A 27,320-nucleotide genomic window follows, 5' to 3' on the forward strand; every position below is an offset into this window, starting at 1 on the left:
ACACTGACCACACAGACCCATTCTCTCACATGTGGGCCTACCAGCTTTCTCCTGCTTGATTTGAAGCCGCTAGAATTTATGAGTATATATATGTCAAACACGGTACCTCGTAAGATGTATATATACGGCCGCGACAGTCAAAGGGTTAAGGTAAGTACTGAGTGTACTGTATATGCATTTTTTATGCATAGCTCTTTTGTTCACTTAATATATGATAATGTAAAGACGTTACCAGGCTTTGTGAATTTGAAAGTTAAAAACGGCTTTTTTCACTTTACAGCAGTAGCGTCAGAACCTAACCTGCTGTATAAGCAGAGCCTGCCTGTACCTGTAATGTGCATTTGTACAGTATAACAGGTGGTGGATGAATTTGGGAGGGTGTGTAAAGGAAGGAAATTAAAAGTGAACGTAGGAAAGGTCAAGGTGATGAGGATAACAAAAAATTTAGGTGATGAAAGATTGGATATCAGATTGGAAGGAGGGAGTAGGAGGAAGTGAATGTTGAATGTGTTCAGATATTTGGAAGTGGACTTACCAGCAGGTGGGTCTGTGAAAGACGAGGTGAACCATAGAATTGATGAGGGGGGGGGGGGGAAGCTGAGTGGTGCACTGAGGAGTTTGTGAAAACAAAGGACATTATCCATGGAAGCAAAGATGGGGAATGATTGAGAGTACATGTATAGTGGTACTGATGCTCTTATATGGGTGTTAAGCACGGACGGTGAATGATGCAATAAGAAGGCTGGAGGCAATGGAGATGTCATGTCTGAGGGCAAGTATGGTGTGAATATTATGCAGAGAATCCATAGCTTGGAGATTAGAAGGATGTGCGGGGGTTTCTTTAACCATTTGAGGGTCGACAGGCCCTCTCCGAGACTCATTCTCAGGGTCGGCCAAATTTAAAAAAAAAAAAAAAAAATCTTATGAAAAGATAGAAAATCTTTTCCCAATCATAATGACACCAAAAGTATGAAATTTGATGGAAAACTTGCGGAATTATGCTCTCGCGAAGTAAGAGGTCTTGGCGATGTTTACGCATCGGCGATTTTGCCCACTTTGAGCCCCATTTTCGGCCAATTCCACTGTACTAGTCGACAAAAAACATGAATATTTCACTAGAACTCCATTTTTTCTATCGAATGAGTGCAAAAAACCACCCATTTACCAATTTCAACTATCCATTACAGTGGTCAGAATTTAGCAATTTTGCCAATTTCACACAAATTTCAAAAGATGCCAATTTCCGAATAGGGTCCAGAATAAACAAGAAAGACATTCCTGGCACTAAAATGACATTTCCTCTATTCATTAGTCATGTCTCAAGGCCCCTCTTACATTCTTTTGCTTTCCACTTTGAATTTTTATTCTCACAAAAAATAGAAGATTTACTGTTATGCAGACTACTGCATTAGTGTAAAAAATGGTATAAATAATATTGGCGCACTTGTGAAAGAATATTAGACTCGCCAGTTGACGTGTATTGGACGCTTGGCATGATTTGTTTACTTTTGAACTTTGGTAAAAATCGAACATTTCTGCTACTTTGAGCTCAATTTCAAGGTACTTTTCATTGTAAAACCAGTCAAAATCATCTCAATTTCTGTAATATGTCTTCCATTCTATAAAATGAGACCAAGAAAACTAGAATACAACAATAAATACCATATGAAAATACAGTGCAAAGTCGCTGTTTTATTCCAAAAAAACGGTCAAAGTTTTTTTTTTCTCATTATGCACTGTGTGCTGCAGGATTTTTTTATACTGTGCACACTGACCACATAGACCCATTCTTTCATATGTAGGCCTACCAGCTTTCTCTCACTAGATTTGATGGGGCTAGAATTTAGGCGTACTAGTACGTCAAAAACCCTGGGTCGTAAGCCGTACTAGTACGGCGAAACCCTCAAAGGGTTAAGTATTATCCTGAAGGTTGAGGAGGGGTTATTGAGGTGGTTCGGACATTTAGAAAGGAGGAACAAAATAGAATGAATTGGAGGGTGTATAAATCTGTAGTGGAAGGAAGGCAGGGTAGGGTCATCCTAGGAGAGGTTGGAGGAAGGGGGGTAAAGGAGATTCTAGATATGAAGGACTTAGACTTCCAGCAAGTGGACATGAGTGTGTTGGATATGAGGCAGTGGAGACAAATGGTTTTTAAGACTTGATGTGTAAAATAACATTTATGACGGGATTCAGGGAAACCGATTAGCTGGACTTAAGTCCTGGATGTAGGAGGTACAGTGCCTGCACTCTGAAGGAGGGGTGAAGATATGTTGCAGTTTTTGAGCTGTAGTATTGGCACACCTTTTGCAACAGAGTGATGGGGTGAATGATGATGAAAGTGTTTCTTCTTTTTGGGTCACCCTGCCTTGGTGGGAAATGGCTCATTATGTTAATAAAAAAATTATAAGTGTTTTATAGATAAGAATTTATGATTTCTAGATTTTCTGGGACCTTTAGAAAAGCATCCCAACAAATTTGAACCAGTATTTGTATGCCATCCTGGCCATTGCCAATATACCTTACAGATGCTATAGCAGTAGCCACTGTACTACAACAGACTACAGTAATTGTATTTGAATATACAGTACTGTACTGTTATGTGAGGACTCTCTCAACATATATCACAAGCCTACTCCCTGCACTCAGTGTTGAGGCGCTGTGTATAATTTTATCTTATAATGCAGGTATTTCTGAGGTACATTATATATTTTTGATCATTTTGGACTTTTATGTATTCTCAGTTTATATTAAAAGAATATTATGACTGTGTCTATGTCATGTTATATACCATAACAGCATTGCCAAAATACCTTATGGAAGTTGTAACATATGCCACCACACTTTGACAAACTGTAATGCACTGTACATGGTTATTCGTATCAGGAGTACTATCTCAGTTGGCCTTATTCATTTTGTGATTATTTCTTTTGTGATTATGACATATTCTTTTTTTCTCATTGTTGCAGAAAAATATTTTATTATTGCTGGTAACAGTATGTAATGATAACTTTAATTCAGTTACCTTCTTGATCCCACTGTTTTGAAATTAAAAATTCTAATTTAAATTTATTATTTGTTTTTGCTTATTGAACATGTCAAACTAACATCTTTGACACTACCAGAACATGTTTCCATCAACAGGTGAAAATGGCAAGTGTGAAACGGAAGTGGCAAATTTTTCCTGGTCGCAACAAGTTTTGTTGTGATGGTCGTATTATGATGGCACAGCAAACTGGTATCTTTTATTTCACTGTTGGGCTTATTGTTGTCACAAATGTTCTCTTCTTCATCTTTGAGTAAGTATAAAATGCAAGTAAAAGTTTTCCTTTATATATTTTCTGTAGCTTTATGCAGCTTGATTTAAATACAGTTTAGTAAAGAGGTTGAGAAAATTGTAACCAGTAGCCAGTGTTGTATATAAAATCATTATTAGTGTTCTGCATATTCCACAATTGATACCAAATACTATACTGCATAATAAAGTAAATATTTTAAGAATTTCTTTTACCATATAATATGTTATTTTACTAGTTGCTGGAGATAGCTGTATGTTTGAACATAGTGTAATGTAAATATCTTTCCCAGCTGTCCCTTCTTGGCACAACACTTGACACCAGCCATCCCTGCATTTGGGGCCCTCTTATTTATCTTCGTTATGTCTTCACTCTTCCACACTTCCTTCACTGACCCAGGCATAATTCCAAGAGCCACTGCTGATGAGGCTATCTACACTGAGAAACAGATTGGTAAGTTCTCAAATAAGTACAGTAACATGGTTCACCAGTAACAATAAAGTACTAAAGATGAAAGGCTAAAAGTTCACATTATATATATATATATATATATATATATATATATATATATATATATATATATATATATATATATATATATACATACATACATACATACATACATACATACATATATATATATATATATATATATATATATATATATATATATATATATATATATATATATATATATATATATGTATATGTGTATATGTGGTTACAGGAAAGTGGGTGCAGGAGGGAAGAGGAGCGATTGGTGGAATGATGATGTAAAGAGAGTAGTAAGGGAGAAAAAGTTAGCATATGAGAAGTTTTTACAAAGTAGAAGTGATGCAAGGAGGGAAGAGTATATGGAGAAAAAGAGAGAGGTTAAGAGAGTGGTGAAGCAATGTAAAAAGAGAGCAAATGAGAGAGTGGGTGAGATGTTATCAACAAATTTTGTTGAAAATAAGAAAAAGTTTTGGAGTGAGATTAACAAGTTAAGAAAGCCTAGAGAACAAATGGATTTGTCAGTTAAAAATAGGAGAGGAGAGTTATTAAATGGAGAGTTAGAGGTATTGGGAAGATGGAGGGAATATTTTGAGGAATTGTTAAATGTTGATGAAGATAGGGAAGCTGTGATTTCATGTATAGGGCAAGGAGGAATAACATCTTGTAGGAGTGAGGAAGAGCCAGTTGTGAGTGTGGGGGAAGTTCGTGAGGCAGTAGGTAAAATGAAAGGGGGTAAGGCAGCTGGGATTGATGGGATAAAGATAGAAATGTTAAAAGCAGGTGGGGATATAGTTTTGGAGTGGTTGGTGCAATTATTTAATAAATGTATGGAAGAGGGTAAGGTACCTAGGGATTGGCAGAGAGCATGCATAGTTCCTTTGTATAAAGGCAAAGGGGATAAAAGAGAGTGCAAAAATTATAGGGGGATGAGTCTGTTGAGTATACCTGGTAAAGTGTATGGTAGAGTTATAATTGAAAGAATTAAGAGTAAGACGGAAAATAGGATAGCAGATGAACAAGGAGGCTTTAGGAAAGGTAGGGGGTGTGTGGACCAGGTGTTTACAGTGAAACATATAAGTGAACAGTATTTAGATAAGGCTAAAGAGGTCTTTGTGGCATTTATGGATTTGGAAAAGGCGTATGACAGGGTGGATAGGGGGGCAATGTGGCAGATGTTGCAGGTGTATGGTGTAGGAGGTAGGTTACTGAAAGCAGTGAAGAGTTTTAACGAGGATAGTGAGGCTCAAGTTAGAGTATGTAGGAAAGAGGGAAATTTTTTCCCAGTAAAAGTAGGCCTTAGACAAGGATGTGTGATGTCACCGTGGTTGTTTAATGTATTTATAGATGGGGTTGTAAGAGAAGTAAATGCGAGGGTCTTGGCAAGAGGTGTGGAGTTAAAAGATAAAGAATCACACACAAAGTGGGAGTTGTCACAGCTGCTCTTTGCTGATGACACTGTGCTCTTGGGAGATTCTGAAGAGAAGTTGCAGAGATTGGTGGATGAATTTGGTAGGGTGTGCAAAAGAAGAAAATTAAAGGTGAATACAGGAAAGAGTAAGGTTATGAGGATAACAAAAAGATTAGGTGATGAAAGATTGAATATCAGATTGGAGGGAGAGAGTATGGAGGAGGTGAACGTATTCAGATATTTGGGAGTGGACGTGTCAGCGGATGGGTCTATGAAAGATGAGGTGAATCATAGAATTGATGAGGGAAAAAGAGTGAGTGGTGCACTTAGGAGTCTGTGGAGACAAAGAACTTTGTCCTTGGAGGCAAAGAGGGGAATGTATGAGAGTATAGTTTTACCAACGCTCTTATATGGGTGTGAAGCATGGGTGATGAATGTTGCAGCGAGGAGAAGGCTGGAGGCAGTGGAGATGTCATGTCTGAGGGCAATGTGTGGTGTGAATATAATGCAGAGAATTCGTAGTTTGGAAGTTAGGAGGAGGTGCGGGATTACCAAAACTGTTGTCCAGAGGGCTGAGGAAGGGTTGTTGAGGTGGTTCGGACATGTAGAGAGAATGGAGCGAAACAGAATGACTTCAAGAGTGTATCAGTCTGTAGTGGAAGGAAGGCGGGGTAGGGGTCGGCCTAGGAAAGGTTGGAGGGAGGGGGTAAAGGAGGTTTTGTGTGCGAGGGACTTGGACTTCCAGCAGGCATGCGTGAGCGTGTTTGATAGGAGTGAATGGAGACAAATGGTTTTTAATACTTGACGTGCTGTTGGAGTGTGAGCAAAGTAACATTTATGAAGGGATTCAGGGAAACCGGCAGGCCGGACTTGAGTCCTGGAGATGGGAAGTACAGTGCCTGCACTCTGAAGGAGGGGTGTTAATGTTGCAGTTTAAAAACTGTAGTGTAAAGCACCCTTCTGGCAAGACAGTGATGGAGTGAATGATGGTGAAAGTTTTTCTTTTTCGGGCCACCCTGCCTTGGTGGGAATCGGCCAGTGTGATAATAAAATAAAATAAATATATATATATATATATATATATATATATATATATATATATATATATATATATATATATATATATATATATATATATATATATATATATATATTTATTTATTTCATATAGTCGGACTTGAGTCCTGGAAATGGGAAGTACAGTGCCTGCACTTTAAAGGAGGGGTTTGGGATATTGGCAGTTTGGAGGGGTATGTTGTGTATCTTTATATGTGTATGCTTCTAGACTGTTGTATTCTGAGCACCTCTGCAAAAACAGTGATAATGTGCGAGTGTGGTGAAAGTGTTGAATGATGATGAAAGTATTTTCTTTTTGGGGATTTTCTTTCTTTTTTGGGTCACCCTGCCTCGGTGGGAGACGGCCGACTTGTTGAAAAAAAAAAAAAAAAAATATATATATATATATATATATATATATATATGTATATATATATTTATTTATTTTCAACAATTCGGCCGTCTCCCACCGAGGCAGGGTGACAAAAAGAGAAAGAAAATCCCCAAAAAGAAAATACTTTCATCATCATTCAACACTTTCACCTCACATACACATAATCACTGTTTTTGCAGAGGTGCCCAGAATACAACAGTTTAGAAGTATATTCATATAAAAATACACAATATATCTCTCCAAACTGCCAACTGCAGGCATTGTACTTCCCATTTCCAGGACTCAAGTCCGGTTATATAAAATAATCGGTTTCCCTGAATCCCTTCACTAAATATTACCCTGCTCACACTCCAACAGATCGTCAGGTCCCAAATACCATTCGTCTCCATTCACTCCTATCGAACACGCTCATGCACGCCTGCTGGAAGTCCAAGCCCCTCGCCCACAAAAACCTCCCTTACCCCTTCCTTCCAACCTTTTCGAGGACGACCCCTACCCCGCCTTCCTTCCCCTACAGATTTAAATGCTCTCCATGTCATTCTACTTTGATCCATTCTTTCTAAATGACCAAACCACCTCAACAACCCCTCTTCAGCCCTCTGACTAATACTTTTATTAACTCCACACCTTCTCCTAATTTCCACACTCCGAATTTTCTGCATAATATTTACACCACACGTTGCCCTTAGACAGGACATCTCCACTGCCTCCAACCGCCTCCTTGCTGCTGCATTCACAACTCAAGCTTCACACTCTTATAAGAGTGTTGGTACTACTATACTTTCATACATTCCCTTCTTTGCCTCCATAGATAACGTTTTTTGTCTCCACATATACCTCAACGTACCATTTACCTTTTTTCCCCTCATCAATTCTATGATTAACCTCATCCATCATAAATCCATCCGCTGACACGTCAACTCCCAAGTATCTGAAAACATTCACTTCTTCCATACTCCTCCCCAATTTGATATCCAATTTTTCTTTATCTAAATCATTTGATACCCTCATCACCTTACTCTTTTCTATGTTCACTTTCTACTTTCTACCTTTACACACACTCCCAAACTCATCCACTAAGCTTTGCAATTTTTCTTTAGAATCTCCCATAAGCACAGTATCATCAGTAAAAAGCAACTGTGTCAATTGCCAATTTGTATTTCATTCCCCATAATTTAATCCCACCCCTCTCCCAAACACCCTAGCATTTACTTCTTTTACAACCCCATCTATAAATATATTAAACAACCATGGTGACATTACACATTCCTGTCTAAGACCTATTTTTACCAGGAAGTAGTCTCCCTCTCTTCTACACACCCTAACCTGAGCCTCACTATCTTCATAAAAACTCTTTACAGCATTTAGTAACTTACCACCTATTCCGTATACAGTGGTCCCTCGCTGTTCGTAATTAATCCGTTCCTGGAGCCGTTACTATGAATGAAATTTACGATTTACGAATCAATTTTCCCCATAAGAAATAATGTAAATACAATTAATCCGTTCCTGACACCCAGAAGTATTAAAACAAAAAATTTTTTTACATGAAATATACATGTAGTACATAAACAATACAATGGGAAATGATGAATGAAACATTAACAGCATAACACTTACCTTTATTGGAGATTCTTCTTAGTGTATGGGAGACTGGAGGAGGAGAGAGAGTGGATTGTTTAGTTTGGAAGGGGAATCCCCTTCCATCAACACCTCAGGTACCATTTGCTTTTCTGGGGTTGCTTCTCTTCTCTGTTTCTTAATGCCACTAGGACCACCTTGAGAGTCACTGGAGTCCTGTCTCACAAAATAACTGTGGAGAGAGCTGTTTCTGGCGTCTCTTTAACACTTCCCTAAAATGGCCGAAGACTTTGTCACTGTACATGTTGCCAACCTGGCTTGCAACAACCTTGTTAGGGTGATGTTTCTCCATAAAGCTTTCCATCTTACCCCACATAGTAAAAATCTCTAATTTCTGAAGAAGGCACCTTCTTCCATCTCTCTTCCTCCTCCTCTGCAGCAAGATTCTGAGCTGCGATGTGTTGCTCTTCCTGCTGAAGCTCTTGCAGCTCCTCAGTGGTGAGCTCTTCATAGTGGTCTTCCACCAATTCTTCCACATCCTCCAAACTCACATCCAACCCCATGGAACTCCCCAGTGCCACAATTGATTTTACAACAGAATAGGCTCATTAGGGTCAGTCCCAAATCCTTCAAAATCCCTCTTGTCGACACAATCTGGCTACAATTTTCTCCAGGCAGAGTTCAAAGTCACCTTCTTTACCACAGGCTTGGCACTAGGAGCTTTCTTTGGAGCCATGGTAGCTTATTTAGTACTTGCAAGCACTAAAATAAATGGAATATTATGAAATATTTCGCTGGAGCACGCAAGGGGACCTTCGCTCACTGGTAAACAATGCCAGACTGGCTGCCGCCCTGGCCCAGACGAACTACGACTCGCGAGTCAACCTATGAAAAGCGAGTCCATGTTTATACAAAAATACCCCTATGATTGGCGAATTTTACGATTGCCGGGAACTACGAAAAGCGTGGGACCAGTGTATTTGCAACATCTGCCACATTGCTCCCCTATCCACTCTATCATATGCCTTTTCTAAATCCATAAATGCAATAAAAACTTCCTTACCTTTATCTAAATACTGTTCACATTTAAGCTTCAATGTAAACACTTGATCTACACATCCCCTACCCACTCTGAAACCTCCTTGCTCATCTGCAATCCTACATTCTGTCTTACCTCTAATTCTTTCAGTTATAACCCTACTGTACACTTTTCCTGGTATACTCAGTAAACTTATTCCTCTATAATTTTTACAATCTCTTTTGTCCCCCTTTCCTTTATATAAAGGGACTATACAGTGGACCCCCACATAACGATTACCTCTGAATGCGACCAATTATGTAAGTGTATTTATGTAAGTGTGTTTGTACGTGTATGTTTGGGGGTCTGAAATGGACTAATCTACTTCACAATATTTCTTATGGGAACAAATTCGGTCAGTACTGGCACCTGAACATACTTCTGGAGTGAAAAAATATCGTTAACCGGGGGTCCACTGTACATGCTCTCCGCCAATCCCTAGGTATATGTATATGTATGTAAACACTGATCTCTGGCTGAAAGAGACTTGAACCTGCGATGCTGATGCATGCTGGGGATAAGGTGAAAGGCTGTAAGTCTTCTCCCTGAAAGCTGGCTGCCTTGGATCAACGTGTAGCGCAAGCTGCACGCCAAGGTATTTTCCAATGTGGTGAGATTGGTATAGCACTGCGTACCTTGTTCCAAGGTTTGTAGATTCGAGTCTCCTTCAGCCAGAGATCAGTGTTTGTGTATATTTCGCCTGCTCTTGCGAATTCCTTGCATATGTACACGTAAAAAGATAGTCATTACGGCATGAGAGGCTGTGTTGACTGGTTTAGTAATCTCTTCTCTGGGTTTGCAACATCTTCACATTTTGGTCATTTTGTATCAAAATTAGAAAGTTATGCTAGTTTCTTATTATAAATGTCCATCAGTTCTTAGATCACCTTAATTAACTTAAGCAAAATATTAGCTTACAAGTGAAATATGAAGAGAATGTCCATATGCTATTTCTGAACTCTTTGCTAGGCAAAGGTGATAAAGTATGACTATTTTTAACCTTTTCAGTGTCTTACACATAGACCTATGTTTTGAGCTCAGCTCCCACAGATAAGCTGTGAGCAGTAAACTTTTTCCTAGACATAAGAGAATTGGTCTGTGTGCTGAGTGTGCACACAGACCTGCTCTACATGGTGCATGATGAGAAAAAACAAAACTCTGACCCTGTGTTTGATTTAAAATAGAAACTTTGAGTGTTTTCTAGGATAGTTTTTGTGGTTTTATTGGTTATTTCTTGGTATCATTTGATATTTTGGAAGATATAATACAGAAATAGAGGGCTTGGTCCCAAATCTGCACACTGCCATAACATACTGGAATGAGAGATATGGGAGGAAGTGTAAAATAAACCCAGTGAAGAGCAGGGGTGTGGTGGGGACAATAAGGGAACACTGTATCAACATCCGGGGTCCCAGACTATTCAACATCTTACCAGAAGATATCAGAAACACGGCTAGAACCAGTGTTGAAACCTTCAAGAGGAAACTGGACAAGTGTCTTCACCAGGTGCCAGATCAACCAGGCTGTGATGGATATGTGGGGCAGCGGGCCTCCAGCAGCAACAGCCTGGTTGACCAGGCAAGCACTAGATGAGCCTGGCCCATGGCCAGGCTCAGAGAGTAGATAAACTCTCAGAACTCTTCAAAGGTAAAGGTATGATTTTGGTTGGTTTCAGGACCAAAAGTAGCTTAAAATTGGGCTCAAAAGTAGAGTAAATAATGGAATTTTGTTGCTTTCATGAGGATGGGTAAGGTCTGTTTTTTGGGTTGTTATTCAAAATAGAAGGCAGGTGTAATGCAGGAGAGGCCTGGCGACACGAAATGCTGTTTAAGTGCCTGGAATGTCTAAGAGCATTTATTTTGGACTTTTTAAATGGGATTTTTTTAATTTTGTGTAAAATTGGCCAAATTACAGACTTCTGTGCACTTTATGGTGTGGTATAAACCTTGGTAATAAATACCGACAAGTTGGTTTAGAAAGACACATAAGCAAACACTATGACATATTTATTAGAAAACGTTTCGGTCCTGGAACCTTGATCACTTCTAACATACAGAGGTAGAAAGACATTACGGTATATATATTGTATAGGCGGAGAGTGAGGTGTGAATGACGCACGGTGACCCAAAGAGTGTCATGTTGGGATGAGGACGGTGTATACCTGGAGAGGGTTTTGGGAGTTAATGCCACCATGGCCCAGTCTGAGACCAGGCTTCATGGTGGATCAGGGTCTGATCAATCAGGCTGTTACTGCTAGCTGCACATAAACTGACGTCAGAAACACAGCCCAGCGGATTAGGTACTGACTTTAAGTGCTTCTCCAGCACCTTCTTGAAGACAGGCAGGGGTCTATTGGTAATCCCTCCTATGAATGGTGGGAAGCAGTTGAACAGTTTTGGGCTCCTAGCATTTATTGTGTTGTTTCTTAGTGTACTTGTGATGCCCCTGCTTCTCACTGGGGGAATGTTGTGCAGTTCTTATAATTGAATGGGCAGTTTTTTGTGTGCAGTTGATAAAATGAAAGGCATACTAGCACATTAGCTGAGAATTTGGTTGAATTGAACAATGGAATTGGCTTAAAATAGGACTCAGAGGGTGAAATCATTGTTGTGTAAATTGCACCCAGACCGCTAACTTTGCACTTGTGTAATTGTAAGTTTTTCATCAAATTTTGTATTTTTTGTGTCACTGCCTACTGAAAAAGATTATTTTTCATTTCATAAGAATTTTTTTTGTTTAACCCTTTCAGGGTCCGTCCCGTAGATCTACGGCTTTACGTTCAGGGTCCAAACCGTAGATCTACGCCATGAGCTCAGCTCACTCTGATAAACTGTGAGTGGTACATTTGGGCCTAGATATGAGAGAATACATCTATGTGGTATGTGTGCACCACATAAAACAGATCCTGCAGCACACTGTGTATAATGAGAGGAAAAAAATGAAATCATGATTTTTCGATTAAAACAGCAACTTTGCAGTGTTTTTTCGTATGTTTTTTATAGTTGTATTTGCGATTTCTTGGTCTCATTTGATAGAATGGAAGACATATTACAGAAATAGAGATGATTTTGATTGGTTTTAGCATTGGAAATGGCTTGAAACTGAGCTCAAAGTAGCGGAAATGTTAAATTTTTGCCGATATTCAAGAGTAAACAAACGACCTCACACGTCTAATACACATCAGCTGGTGGGTCTAATATACATTCACAAATATGGTGATGATATTTATACAATTATTACAGTATTGCATAACAGTAAATCTTCTATTTTTTGGTGTGAATAAAAATTCATTATGTGAATAAAAAATAAAAATGGAATTTATTTGTAAAGCCTCAAAACATAACTAATGAACAGAGGAAATGTTAGTTTAGTGCCAGGAATGCCTACATTGTTCATTCTGGACCCTATTTTGAAATTGGAATATTTTGAACTTTGTGTTAAATTGGCCAAATTAACAATTTCTGATCACTTTATTTTGTAGTTGAAACAGTTGACTTGGCGATTTCTTGTGCTCAATCGATAGAATAGAAGTAATACTAGTGAAATAGCTAAGAATTTGGTTGATTGGAATAATGTAATTGGCCTAAAATGGGAGTCAAAGTCGGCAAAATCGCCGATTCGTAAATATCGCTGACACATCAAAATTCGTGAGAGCATAATTTCGTCAATTTTCCACCAAATTTCGTACTTTTTGTTTTATTACCTTCACAAAAAGATTCTCTACGATTTCATAAGAAAAAATAACAATTTTTTTTTTTTAAATTCTTGGACACTGGTGCGTGACTCCAGATTTGGGCCTTGGACCCTGAAAGGGTTAAATTCCTGACATTGATAACCCTTTTAATTTCGGGGTTTCCAACAGTGAAGGGGTTTACTGACGGGTAATTACCTCCCCCCTTTCCCTGAGGGGTGATTTGTCCTATTTCTGTGGGCCACTGTTACTATCAGGCAACAAATCTTTTTTAATGCTTTTTTCATCATGCTTTTTTACCTAAGCACTGAATATCATTTCCCATTTTTTAAAGCTTTGGAAAAAAGTTGAATTTCTCAGTTAAGAGGAGCATTTTTAAATCTGTGAGCTAAAGTCGAACTAGTCCCTTAAGGATAATTTTTGTTTTGTTTGAGTTTTAGTCAAAAATGTACTCAGAGGGTAAATTTTGGAATCTAGAATGCTTTTCTTTGATAACTCATTGTTGTATGTATTAATACGAAGATGTTCCTGTTAGGGTAACGTACTGCATTCTAATGTAAATACTTTCTCCTGTATGTGAGTACAAATGTTGACCAGGCCCATAACCATGAACTGTTTATGGCTTTAGCAAATTGACGGAGTAAAAGATTCATCAAATTATTTGAGGGTTTTATATAAATTCCATACTATAATTAATAAGTAATATTTGAGGATTTTAATCATTGTATCATTTTTTTATGGCTGTGAATAACTGGGGGAATTAACCTGTTGATAGTAGTTTAAATAAAAAGTTTTAAAGGGATTAGTTGACATTCAGATCAAGCAAACAGCAGTGGGGTACAAGTGAGAACATGTGTTTTATTGAGGTTTTTTATGGGTAACACTGATTGCTTAAATGAATTGTTATGAATAAAAACAGTAGCCCTGCTGAGTACTGGGACTGGGCCTTTTCCCAAAATCTAGAGCTGTTAACACTAGATAACATAAATTTATATATTTTCAATTGTCTTTTGAACATTTACTTCCCACAGAGGTGCCCAACTCTGGTAATGGTCCCAGACTCCGCCCTCCACCTCGCACTAAAGAAATTGTTGTAAATGGTGTAACAGTGAAACTAAAATACTGTTTTACATGCAAAATATTCCGACCACCCAGAGCATCTCATTGTTCAATCTGCGACAATTGTGTTGGTAAGTGGTGGAACTCTTCATGCAAAGTTCAGAAGGAGAGTGAAATTGTCAGATGAATGGAAATATTTGGTTTTTATTACAGTGCTTTATTTAATAATTCTTTATGTATTATCATACTTCACCACAATCCCCTACACTGCATATTTTATTAATGACTTACTTTCTCTTTATTTTTTTCCACCTGTTCATACTGGACACTGCAGCTTTCTTTTTTGTTTATGGCATGAGAAAATAGTTAATGTTTCACTTCCTGATATTAAAGTCAGAAGGCTGTATCACTTGCAAAAATATCATATCTTTAGCTTAATTTAACAGAATTCCTGAGAAATTATTCACATTTCATTTTGCTGTGAACATTGTGACTGATACGAAAAAATGTTCATCAGGAGTCTTAGGTTGTGAAAGTTGATTTAGATATGAATTATAATATTTAATGAGTGTAATTAATTTTTTTTTGAACATTTTTGGAAAGATGATATGCTGTAAGTGTATCCTTTTCTCATGAATTAGATTCTGTATTTACTTTTTGATACATATTTCATTAGATTGACTGATATTTGCTTTTGTAATTCAGTGAGACATTGAGTTTTCTTTTTTAGATTACTACAGTGATGATGATAATCTGATAATTAGTTGAATATAGAGTTAAAGCACATTATGGAATTCTTTTCTTTCAGAACGATTTGATCATCATTGTCCATGGGTTGGAAATTGTGTTGGCAGGAGAAATTACAGATATTTTTATCTTTTCATCATATCTCTTGCCTTTCTCTGTGTATTTATCTTTTCATGCGTTATTGCGCACCTCGTCTTATGTGAGTATTAAGTATGCTTTATTTTCTAATAATACCGTTTTCAGAGGTGTTCATATATTTGATCAGATCATTAATTATGTAGTCCCTTGCTATTACCATCTATAACCAAGCCTACAAGAATTTCTGATGCAAGTGTCTCCTTACTTGACTATTTATGGAGCAATGCAGTATCTCTACTCAAAGCAGGGCTAATCACAGATAACACCACTAACCTCTCCATGGGGAAGTGGAACAGAATTCTTCCTCAGTAAGTCATGTGTGTCATAAAAGGCGACTAAAATGCTGGGAGCAAGGGGCCAGTAACCTCTTCTCCTGTATATATTACTAAATTTAAAAGGAGAACCTTTCGTTTTTCTTTTTAGGTCACCTGCCTCAGTGGGATATGGCCAGGTTGTTTAAAAATAAAACATTTTTTTTTTTCCTGCAAACCAGTCATATCCCACCAAGGCAAGGTGGCCCAAGAGGAAAACGAAAGTTTCTCTTTTTAAATTTAGGAATGTATACAGGAGAAGGGGTTACTAGCCCCTTGCTCCTGGCATATTAGTTACCTCTTATGACACACATGGCTTACAGAGGAAGAATTCTGTTCCACTTCCCCATGGAGATAAGAAATAAACAAGAACAAGAATAAGTAAGAAAATAGAAGAAAACCCAGACAGGTGTGTATATATATGCTTGTACATGCATGTGTATTGTGATCTAAGTGTAAGTAGAAGTAGCAAGACCTACCTGAAATCTTGCATGTTTATGAGACAAAAAAAGACACCAGCAATCTTACCATCATGTAAAACAATTACAGGCTTTCGTTTTACACTCACTTGGCAGGATGGTAGTACCTCCCTGGGTGGTTGCTGTATACCAAGGCAGGGTGACCCAAAAGAAAGAGAAGACTTTCATTATCGGTCAACATTTTCACCATCACTCATACATAATCACTGTCTTTGCAGAGGTGCCCAGATACAACAGTTTAGACATTGCTTCAAACTGCTGATATCCTAAACCCCTCCTTTAAAGTGCAAGCATTGTACTTCCCATTTCCAGGACTCATGTCCGGCTAACCGGTTTCCCTGAATCCTTTCACAAAATATCACCCTGTTCGCACTCCAACAACTTGTCAGGTCCCAGAAACCATTCATTTCCATTCACTCCTATCTAACATGCTCACACATTTATTTATTTATATTCACTCATTAAACTCCAACGTAAACCCTCTGAAACTTTTCCTTGATAGCTGCAACAGAACACACAGGCATAACACAAGACAAAAAACTCTCTTTGACGTCCTCTGTGAATGACTCGCCCTGTGCAAAAGCTTAACTTGCATAAAATGTCCTAAGATCTGGAATTCATTGCCTGAATCATCAAAAGGTACCCTATCTACCAGTTGGTTTAGAGCACATCCCAATTTTGGCAGTCATATTCTGGAGAAAAAAATAGAAGTGCAATGATTGCTTTAAAATGAATTTGAGCCAGTGGCTCACAGCCATCTTAAAGTATGTGTATAAGCACAGAGTAGCTACTTGTTTACAGACAGGTACATTGCAGTTATTTGCAGCTTATAATTTTGGAAAGTTTTGTAGGTAAAAGGGGTGGTGTTTAGAGTTTAGTTTACTGGTAAGGCAGCATTGAAACCATCACTTGCTAAAGCCCAAAGCCTACCCTTGTTCTTGACCTTCAGCATATAAAGCACAGGGTGATTTTCTGAGACTTTATGTGGAAGTTGACTTAGGCTAGTAAATTGCTGCCACCATTCACTGCAGGAAAATTCATTAAGATCTCAGAAATCCAATGTATGCAGCATTATGACATGTAATTTAAAAGTATTACAGTATTATGTAGTTTAATGAAAGTGTAATATACATGTTTAATATCTATATACAGCATATTTTGTTATGTTTTTGGGACAATTTTTTTTTTTAATTATGGATTCAACGGGACCTTGACCTTGTTAAATGGTGTGCCTCTGACAAGAGTCTTTTCTGAAACTAACTCAAAACATTGAATAATTTTTGTCTATAATGTAATTCTTTATTATGGTAAGAAGTTACATGTACTTTTATAATAGAGTATATGCAGTACTGGCATCATTATTATGGATTTTTTTATAAATTCAGTATTTTTCTACTAAAAGGTCAATTAAACCAATTTCACTGACTGCTAATAGATTTATTTTGATACAACAGCACAGGTCAACTATTTTACATTGATTAATATTTGGTTTGACCACCTTTAGCATCCATAAGTGCTTTTAAACATGTGGGCATCATGCCAGTCATCAAAGTTTTACACAGTTCCTTGCTGTCCTAGTTTGGCACATAAAGGTTGTTTTCTGCGTATTGACTGATAATTCATTAGCATTTTATGTGCCTGTGCTTACTACTAAGTGGGACAGATAAGCATTTTATTGAGTGTTAGCACATTAAAACAGAAAAAAACAGCAGTAAACTTGATGTTTCAACTCAGTAAAATTAAGAAGAAATTGAATTACAATCAAGATTTAAACTCAAAAAGGGTGGGAAGATGTGGTAGAAGATGGAAAATAACACCGAGATTAGACAGAAAAATAATATGAATGGCTCTTAACAACAGATCATCATCTTGCAGACAGTTATCCTCAGACCTAGCAGCAGCAGGTGTTAGCCTTGCATGAAGGACAGTTAATGAGAGGCTTTTAGAGAAAGCTGTGACTTATTAAACCCATGATACAGAAACATTTAGCCTGGGCTAAGAATCACATTGAGTGGACTTCTGAACAGTGGGAGCAGGTAATAATTACATTTAGCTATCCAGTTCATTTATTGTTCATAAAAGAATATAAATTAATAGTATGTAAGTTCTATTTTTTTATTATTATCACACTGGCCGATTCCCACCAAGGCAGGGTGGCCCGAAAAAGAAAAACTTTCACCATCATTCACTCCATCACTGTCTTGCCAGAAGGGTGCTTTACACTACAGTTTTTAAACTGCAACATTAACACCCCTTCTATTTGAAGAAATTAAGATTACCATTCAACTTCTATTGTTTTTTTCTGTTGTTGAAGGCAGTGTTAAGATTATTATTCAGCTTCTCTGTTGAATCAACCATTACAGTGCTGGATGACTGTAAGAATGCTGTCAAGTGGGGAATTTATGCCTGAACATCTGAAGATGATGGTCAAATTTCCATGGGAAATCATGATGTGGGGAGTCATTTCCATTCATGGAACAAGTTGTTTGCACGCTGTTGACAGTACTGTGAACCAGGTTAAGTATATAAAATTACTACAACAACAATTACTGCCTCAGATAAAGGACTGGTATGATGATGAATGGCTATTCCAACAAATTTGGCCCTATGTTACTCCACAAAATCAGCAAAAGAGGTGGTGTGCACGAAATGGTGTTGAGCTACTCCCATGGGCTGGAAATTTCCCCGACATGAACCCTATTGATAGTTTATGGTCTGTGTTGAAGGATGAAATACACAAAATTCCCATTACGACCAAAGCGCAACTCATAAAACACATTATTTAAGGTTTGGTTTCATTCTGCCGGAATCAAGAGACTTTGCAAAACTATCATCGCTGGCATGCCCACATGTGTAAAAGCACTTATGGATGCTAGGAGTGGTCAGACCGAATATTTATCAATGTAAAATAGTTGAATTGTATTGGTGTATCAAAATAAATCCATAATCATCAGTAAACTTGGTTTCATTGACCTTTTAGTAGTAAAATATCAAATTTTCAGAAAATTCCATAATAATTATGCCAGTACTATGCTTCTTTAATGTTCAGGGGACATTTTGTATTAAAATTATTTTTAAATTATTGCACCATTTTTATTTTAGAATTTCAAGTTATATATTAGTCTGCCTTTAATGAAGCAGTTAAATTATTAGCCTTTTGTTTTTTTTCTGCAGTCATGAAAGAGAGTTCAACTTTCTTGGATGCAGTGCAGAAGAATCCTGCATCAGTCATAGAGGGTGTCATATGTTTCTTTTCTGTGTGGTCAATCCTAGGGCTAGCAGGATTTCACACCTACCTCACAACATCAAATCAAACTACAAATGAGGATGTGAGTACTAAGCATTCCATAGAGTCGACATTTGAGTTGGAATAACTGTCCTACAGTGTAATGCAAAATACAGTAGGGCCCCGCTTTACGGCAGTCCGCTAATATGGACATTTCAAAATATGACCAAAGCTCGCTATACGGCTCTACCCACCTGTCTTTCTAATACGTACAGTCACCGTGCCCCACCCAGTTTGTTTACATTCTCTGTGAGCACATCTTTCTATTATGTCAGGAAATTTTCCAAAATTTCAAGTGTTTTAAGGTTATTGTATATTTTATATGTACTCTGATAATTATACTTAAGTGTACTTGTACCTAAATGTACTTACACACTGTCTCTTCTTAAAAATCACTTACCCACAACTAAATAAATACTGAATACAGTGGACCCCCAGTTTACGATATTATTTCATTCCAGAAGTATGTTCAGGTGCCAGTACTGAACGAATTTGTTCCCATAAGGAATATTGTGAATTAGATTAGTCCATTTCAGACCCCCAAGCATACACGTACAAACGCACTTACATAAATACACTTACATAATTGGTCGCATTTGGAGCTGATCGTAAAGCGGGCGTCCACTGTAATTGTATCTCATAAATGTTTAACCTGTGACCCTATCAAACTTTGTTTTTTTTAATTACATTACCTAACAGAGTACTCCATTCTACTGAATGCACAGAACTCAGTAAATGACCATATGACCTGTCTTTGAAATACAGTGGACCCCCGCATAACGATGGCATCGCATAGCGATTTTTCCGCATAACGATTACTTTTATCGCAAAATTTTTGCCCCGCATACCGATTAAAAACCCGCATACCGATTTTCGTCCGAGACGCGTCCAATGTGCCCTCACATGTGCCGGCCGTCCCATTGTTTACCAGCCAGCCTCCGCGGTAACATCCAAGCATACACTCGGAATATTTCGTATTATTACAGTGTTTTCGGTGGTGTTTCTGGAAAATAAGTGACCATGGGCCCCAAGAAAGCTTCTAGTGCCAACCCTGTGGTAAAAAGGGTGAGAATTAGTATGGAAATTAAGAAAGATTTTGAAGGGTTTGGGGCTAACCCTGAGAAGCCTATGCCAGTTGTGGAATCCATTGTGCCTACTTCAAAGATTAAGGAAATGTGTGCAGAGTGGTTTGAACTGCAAACCTTTATAGATGAAAATCACCCTGACACAGCTGTTGCAAGCCGTGCTTGTGACTATTTCAATGACAATGTTATGGCCCATTTTAGGAAAGTCTTGAAGAAACGGGAGGTACAGAGCTCTATGGACAGATTTGTTGTGCGACAGAGGTCCAGTGACTCTGAAGCTGGTCCTAGTGGCATTAAAAGAAGAAGGGAAGTAACCCCAGAAAAGGACTTGCTACCTCAAGTCCTAATGGAAGGGGATTCCCCTTCTAAACAGTAAGAAGATAATGCTCTCCCCTCCTCCCATCCCATCAATCATCACCAGATCTTCAATAAAAGTAAGTGTCATGTAATTGTGCATGCCTTTTTCAGTTTGTGTGTATTAAAATTAACATTTCATGTGGTAAAAAAAATTTTTTTTCATACTTTTGGGCGTCTTGCACGGATTAATTTTATTTCCATTATTTCTTATGGGGAAAATTAATTCGCATAACGATTATTTCGCATAACGATGAGCCCTCTTGCACGGATTAAAATCGTTAACCGGGGGTCCACTGTACTCATTTGTGCTTAATTGTTATTTGTTTACTATAATTTTTACCACTGAATATATCATTGCTTAGTTAATCTTAAGTTAATTCAAGCCTGCCCATAATGCTCTGAATACAAGGGGCTTTTGGCATGTTACACTTAACCACTGTATTTCTTTGTACTTCTATGTATCATGTCCAAATTAATAATAATAATAATAATACTCTTTCTTTTTGGGTCACCCTGCCTCGGTGGGAGACAGCCGACTTGTTAAAAAAAAAAAATAATCTTTTCTTCTTTCTTTCAACGTACCAGCCATATCCCACTGAGGTGGGGTGGCTCAAAAGGAAAAACGAAAGTTTCCCCTTTTAAATTTAGTAATATATACAGGAGAGGGGGTTAATAATAATAATAATAATAATAATAATAATATTAATAATAGTTGGCTCTTGTTGATGATGGCATATAAGCTTAGTTGTGATAAAAAGAAGAGTTGTAAGCCACTTACTTTAAGTGCCAAGTTAGAAATGATTAAACTTAGTGAACTGACTTTTTTGGGTTATCCTAGGTTCTCTACACATGTATGATAATCTATATAACTGTATTTGTGTATACCTGAATAAACTTACTTATTAACAAAGTATGTCAATGGCTGAGATAGCTATCAAATACAGTTACATATAGCAGCATATGTGTAGAGAACCTAGGATAACCTAAATAAGTCAGACAAAGTGACTTAATGCTGACATGAAAAAACTTTTACTCTGCCACTCACCTTTCACACATTCATATTAATATTTTAAGGTAAGTAACATGTGTACTGTGTGTGTATTTTACTATTTATTGTGTTTTTTAATGTCTAGTTCTGTTGCTAACTTAATATATGTTAGTGTAAACCTGTTACCTAGTATTTGCATACATTTATAAGTGGAAAAACTCCATTGCGAAGTGAAACAGAATTCTTCCTCTGTAATCATGCGTGTCGTAAGAGGCGACTAAAATGCCAGGAGCAAGGGGCTAGTAACCCATTCTCCTGTATACACTACTAAAGTTAAAAAGAGAAACTTCAGTTTTCCTTTTGGGCAACCCTGCTTTGGTGGGACACGGCCAGTGCGTTGAAAGAAAGAAAGAAAGAAGTGGAAAAAAGGGTATTCCACTTTATGGCGATTTTCGCTTTACGGCGGTAGCCTGGAACCTAACCTGCCATGTAAGTGGGGCCCTACTGTAGTTATACATGGCCTTGTCAGGCAAGAGGTTAGTAGAATTTAGCAGGACATATAATGTTAAGTGAGGTATAGTAGGGCCCCACTTATACAGAAGGTTAGGTTTCAGGCTACTGCCGGAAAGCAGACATTGCTGGAAAGGAGAACACCATTTTTTTCCACTAATAAATACTAGGTAACATGTTGGCACTAACATATATTACGTAAGCAATAGAACTAGACATTAAAAACAATGAAAAGTAAAATACACACACAATACACCCATTACTTACCTTAAAATATTTGTAGTCTTAATGTAGGGTGAAAGGTGAGTTTAATTTACAGGAAGTCAGGTTTGGGAGGTATGGTAGCAAGCCAGGTCAGCCCACCCCACCCCATAATTTACTACATTTAATTAAAGATCCCCAGAGCAATAAAGTACATATACTGTGCATTCATTACTTACCTTAAAATATTTGTAGTCTTAATGTAGGGTGAGAGGTGAGTTTTATTTGTAGGAAGTAAGGTTTGGGAAGTATGGAATCCAGCCAGGGAGGCCCTCCCCACCCCACTCACACGTAATGTAAACAAACCAGACGAACGCATCTGGTTTTCGTTATTTTACATTGTGTACAAGTTGTCTCCACGTTGATACAGTTGAATAAATAAAGAGAAATGATCCCATTCTCATGTAACACCATTTTTAGAAGAAATGACGCTCTGAGTGAAGTATAATTATCAGTTATAATTCCTTCAAGGGAGGTTCCTTGATGCTGGTGAGGGACTCTTGATCTAGGGAATTGAATCTGTTCTCTGGTTCCCTGAATTGAGTGAATACCTTCCACCCCCCTACGTGTGCAGTATAAACCTACGGGTTTAGTGCTCCCCCAGGATTATAATTATAATAATAATAATAATAATAATGTAGGTATGTAGTCCGCTTGGGCTACATACCTACACCTACCTACATAGCTACACGATATTTAATGCGGCCCCAAGCCATATTATTACCATCGACATACCATGTTCACTGAGTTTAATCTTTTATAACAACTACCTTTAGATTCCATCATAAACAAAGGGAGAAGTAATGAATAATTCATGCCAAGAATTGTAAACAAAAGCATTATGTACTAAGGGGAGTGACGTAATGCTTTTGCCCCGCCCAGCTACTACGCATCCATAGTATATAAACATAAAATGTTTATATGCTATGTAACATGTTTCTTACATAATTTTGAAGAAAATGTCATAGATGGATTAATGAAAATGTCCATATTAATGTAAGATAAAACATTTAATGTGCCCAGGAGTGATTATTATTAATATTACGTAATGTTTTCCCTCTGCCCAGCAACTACCCCTCCATAGCGTATAAACAGCATGTTTATATGCTATGTAACGTGTGTCTTATATTACGTTGAAGAAAATATCATAGATGGATTAATGAGAATGTCTGTATTGACGTAAAATTAGACATTTAATGTGCCCAGGAGTGATTATTATTACATAATAGAGAGATGTGCTCATGGAGAATGTAAACAAACCGGGTGGTGCATGCTATATTTGAAAGACCGCTTGCCGTATAGAAAGTTTTGGTCATGATTTGAGATTGCCGTATTAGCGGAACGCCGTAAGGCGAAACGCCAAAAAGCGGGGCCCTACTGTACTGTACTCCCTCATGGTCTGTGAATACCTGGAATCTTAACTGTCAATAAACTGTGTTTAAACATCCTACTGTTTGATATTCATGGTTAGGTTCTCAGATTTACAAATCCCACATGGTATTATGGCATTATCAGCGAGCCAGGGCTGAGGAACCATTAGGTTTCATCAGTTACTATGTGTTCATCTTTGAGAATGGCTCCTGGTACATACATAGGTTTTTTTGAATGTCTTATGTCTGTTAAATGACCAATTTGTATATCACAAGAAAACCACATCTCATTTTTCCAGTTCAGACATGGGTTCTCTACCCATGAATTTTCTTATGGAATGCATTCATCATAGATAGTGAGGGAGTATGATATGATACAGCATTAGATGTACACATTCTTCACTTCCTTTTGAATGTGAAAAATGCTTCAAAAATAGAGGTTTGCTATTTTTCTTCAGCTATAGTACAGTACTTCTTCTGAAACTAATTCCAGTAAATTCTTAATGAAAAATTTCTTTAAAACGTTTGATGCTGCAAATATCTGTACATTTTGTCCAGTATCATGTTGTTCTGTTGTAGATTTGCCGTTATAATTGCCCGGCCCAGGCCTTTTCCAAGAGGTGGCCCGGCCTTGGCTCCCTGTCGAGGGAGTGTCTCAGACCAGTCTCTGCCATGGGAAGAGGTGCAATTACCTCCTCGTCTTCTGGGACCAGCTGTTCCGAGGCCTAGCCCCATTCCCTGCCCCCATGGGGCTTGGAGGGAGAAGCTAGGCACCTTGGGCTGCCATACTGGGCTTGAAGGCTGTGGCAACTGCATAGCAGCAGACGATGTCAGGAGGTGCAAAGGCAGCAAGCACTACAGGATCCTTTTGAAGTCACACTCCAGCTCCAGGCATTAAGCCCGAGTGCTGGGGAAGCTCAAGAATGCCTCTTGCTGTGTGCATTGCTGCTGCTACTACTACACTTGTCCATTGCACTCTCTTCCAGCATCATGGATCTATCTACAATGCTTTGAAATATATGCAAGGATGATGCATGGTGTCCTTGACTTACAACACCCAAGTTACTGTGATCCTCACTTAACAAACCGGTTCCAAAAGACATGGAAACAATATTTGTTTTATGAAAGCCAGTCTGCAGTTACCCATAATTACTCTTTGTTCTCTCATTTTCTTCAGGATAATAAGTATAGGGTTACAGATGACTTGTTCATAAGTTGAAACACCAGGAAATTTGGGGGTCCCTGTATTAGTCTTGAACATCTGCAAGCAGTTGTAATGTTTTAGAAAGACCCTGAAAGAGGCAAAACCTTCCAACTTAGATACAGATAGATAAGGAATATGTTTTTCTTTTGTTTACTACAGTTTTCTTTTGGTTTTTATTAAACTGAGAGCCAAACGATTGAATATATATTTAAATTGCATGTATGAGAAACCAAAAAAATATTTTTCTTTATAGATTAAAGGTTCGTTCACTGCACGCCGAGGACAGGCAAACTTTAATCCATATGGTTATGGTAACTTCTGCCTGAATTGCCTAGCAGTATTGTGTGGCCCAGTCCAACCCAGTCTTATAGGTAAGAATTTTTAAAAATTTACAGTTGAACATCTTTGTTTTAGACAAATTTAAGCTAGGAGCTTCCTGTTACATATAAAATTTTGGCAAAAAGACAAAGAATACATAAAAATGTGAGAAATTAATAAAATGTGCTTACCACCCACCAAATTATGTATGATGTATAACCTTTAACCCCTTTATTGTCTGGGCCATAGTACTACTGATAATGAGTCTATTGCAGTAAGTGTGTACCATATAAAAAAATGCAGCATGCATTGCATGAGGGGAAACAACTGTGACCGTGTTTTTGGTTTAAAACAGCGACTTTGCAGTGTATTTTTGTATGTTTTTTATGGTTATATTTTCAGTTTCTTGGTCTCATTTGATAGAATGAAAGTTATATTACATAAATGATTTTGATTGGTTTCAGAACTGAAAATAGCTTGAAACTGAGCTCAGAGTAGCAGAAATGTTTATTTTTTACTGATATTCAAGAGTAAACAAATCATGTCACCTATCCAATACACATCCAACTGGTGGGTCTGATATACATTCATAAATACACTGATATTATTTATACAATTATTACAGTATTGCATAACATGTTGTAAATCTTCAATTTTTTGTGAAGAAAAATTCAAAATGAAATTAATGTGTCCCTCTTAGGAACATAACTGATGAACAGAGGAAATGTTATTTTAGTGCCTGAAATGCTTTCATTGTTTATTCTGGACCTTATTTTGAAATTGGAATATTTTGAAATTTGTGTGAAATTGGCCAAATTACCAATTTCTGATCACTTTATTGGGTAGTTGAAATGCCAGCTGCTCTAAGCTACATCAGTCACCAGCTAAGAGCTATATCAGCTTGGGGAAACAGATGGCAAGTAACATTTTCACCTGAGAAAACACAAATGATGATGGTCTCTAGGCACCATGATGGTAATGCCAGTGCAGTAGTAAGTATGAATGGGAGAGTGTTGGTACCTGGGGAAGAAGTTGATATCCTTGGGATGAAATTTGACTCCAAACTGACCATGAAGAACCATGTTGTAAATCTTGCAAACAAGGCAGCCAGGAAGCTTACAGCACTATTCCATATCTCACATCTGCTTGACAGTAAGGGTTGCAAGATTCTGTATGAGGCACAAGTACGCTCACACCTTGAGTATGCTCCACTTTCTTGGTTTGCCTACCCCCCCTCTCATCTGCGACTGCTTGACAGAGTAGAGAACAGAGCAAGATGTCTCATCTCTCACCTGGACCCATCCTGGATAGATCTGTCATTTCAGCAGAGTCTTCAAAATAGGAGGGATGTGGGTGGCCTTACTGTTATGTACAAGGCCAATATTGTCAAAGTACCACACTTGCATCCACTTTGAGGACAACGAGAAGCAAGCTTCTATACCACAAGACTGGCAGAAAGCAGCAACTTCACTCTGGCTATACCCTTCTCCAGAACATCACTTCATCTGAGATCGTTTATCCCCAGGATGACTCTGAGTCTGGAACACATTCGTACAGCATTATGATGTCAACGAGATAAAGTCAGTTGATCAAATGAAAATGCTGGCCCACAGATGGCTCCAACTTCATCCTGTTCCCTGCTTGTATGTGTCATAACAATAAAAATACTTGCATGTTTCATAACAATAAAAATGCTTTCAAATGAGTTGATGTAGGTAACAGCTCTTAGCTTACCAATGAAGTTTGGAATCCTTGACCTGTATATAGCTTGTCAATAAAGCTAGGGATTCTTAATCTAACCTTGTCAAACCCTTTGTAAAAAAAAAAAGAAGAAAAAATAAAATAGTTAATTTGGCAGTTTCTTGTGCCCAGTTGATAATATGGAAGACATACTAGCAAAATAGATAAGAATTTGGTCGACTGTGATAATGTAATTGGCCTAAAAAGGACTTGGTGGGGAAAATTGCAGATACATAAATATTGCTGACACAGCAAAATTCGTGAAAGTGTAAGTTTGTCAGTTTTCCATTTTTTTTTTTTAATTCTTGGACACAGAGCAATTCTCAGATCAGGGATTTGGAAAATGAAAGGGTTAAAGGTTTAGCACTTATTTTGATTATAATATTTCCAAATGTTTGTTTATTTAATTGTAAAATACTGAAGCATCAATTGAGGGTACAGGAAAATTTGGGAACTGTGTATAGTACAGCC

At 37.7% G+C, this 27,320-nt stretch overlaps 1 protein-coding gene across 6 annotated transcripts in view; it reads left to right on the top strand.

Moving 5' to 3' along the window:
• app (Palmitoyltransferase app) overlaps window positions 1-27,320 on the top strand; it is a 191,758-nt gene that overhangs the window by 81,976 nt on the left and 82,462 nt on the right. For all 6 annotated transcript variants that reach the window (XR_011392200.1, XM_070086751.1, XM_070086750.1 and 3 more), the window contains 6 exons: window positions 3,142-3,296; window positions 3,586-3,746; window positions 14,028-14,186; window positions 14,864-15,001; window positions 18,905-19,059; window positions 25,045-25,162. Coding sequence is in view for 5 of the 6 variants with exons in the window: in XM_070086752.1 (XP_069942853.1) it covers window positions 3,142-3,296; window positions 3,586-3,746; window positions 14,028-14,186; window positions 14,864-15,001; window positions 18,905-19,059; window positions 25,045-25,162 (886 nt within the window). In the remaining variant the exon portion in view is untranslated. The remainder of the gene's footprint in view (window positions 1-3,141; window positions 3,297-3,585; window positions 3,747-14,027; window positions 14,187-14,863; window positions 15,002-18,904; window positions 19,060-25,044; window positions 25,163-27,320) is intronic.

This window comes from Cherax quadricarinatus, chromosome 19 (genome assembly GCF_038502225.1).
Source record: "Cherax quadricarinatus isolate ZL_2023a chromosome 19, ASM3850222v1, whole genome shotgun sequence".
Lineage (NCBI taxonomy): Eukaryota > Metazoa > Arthropoda > Malacostraca > Decapoda > Parastacidae > Cherax > Cherax quadricarinatus.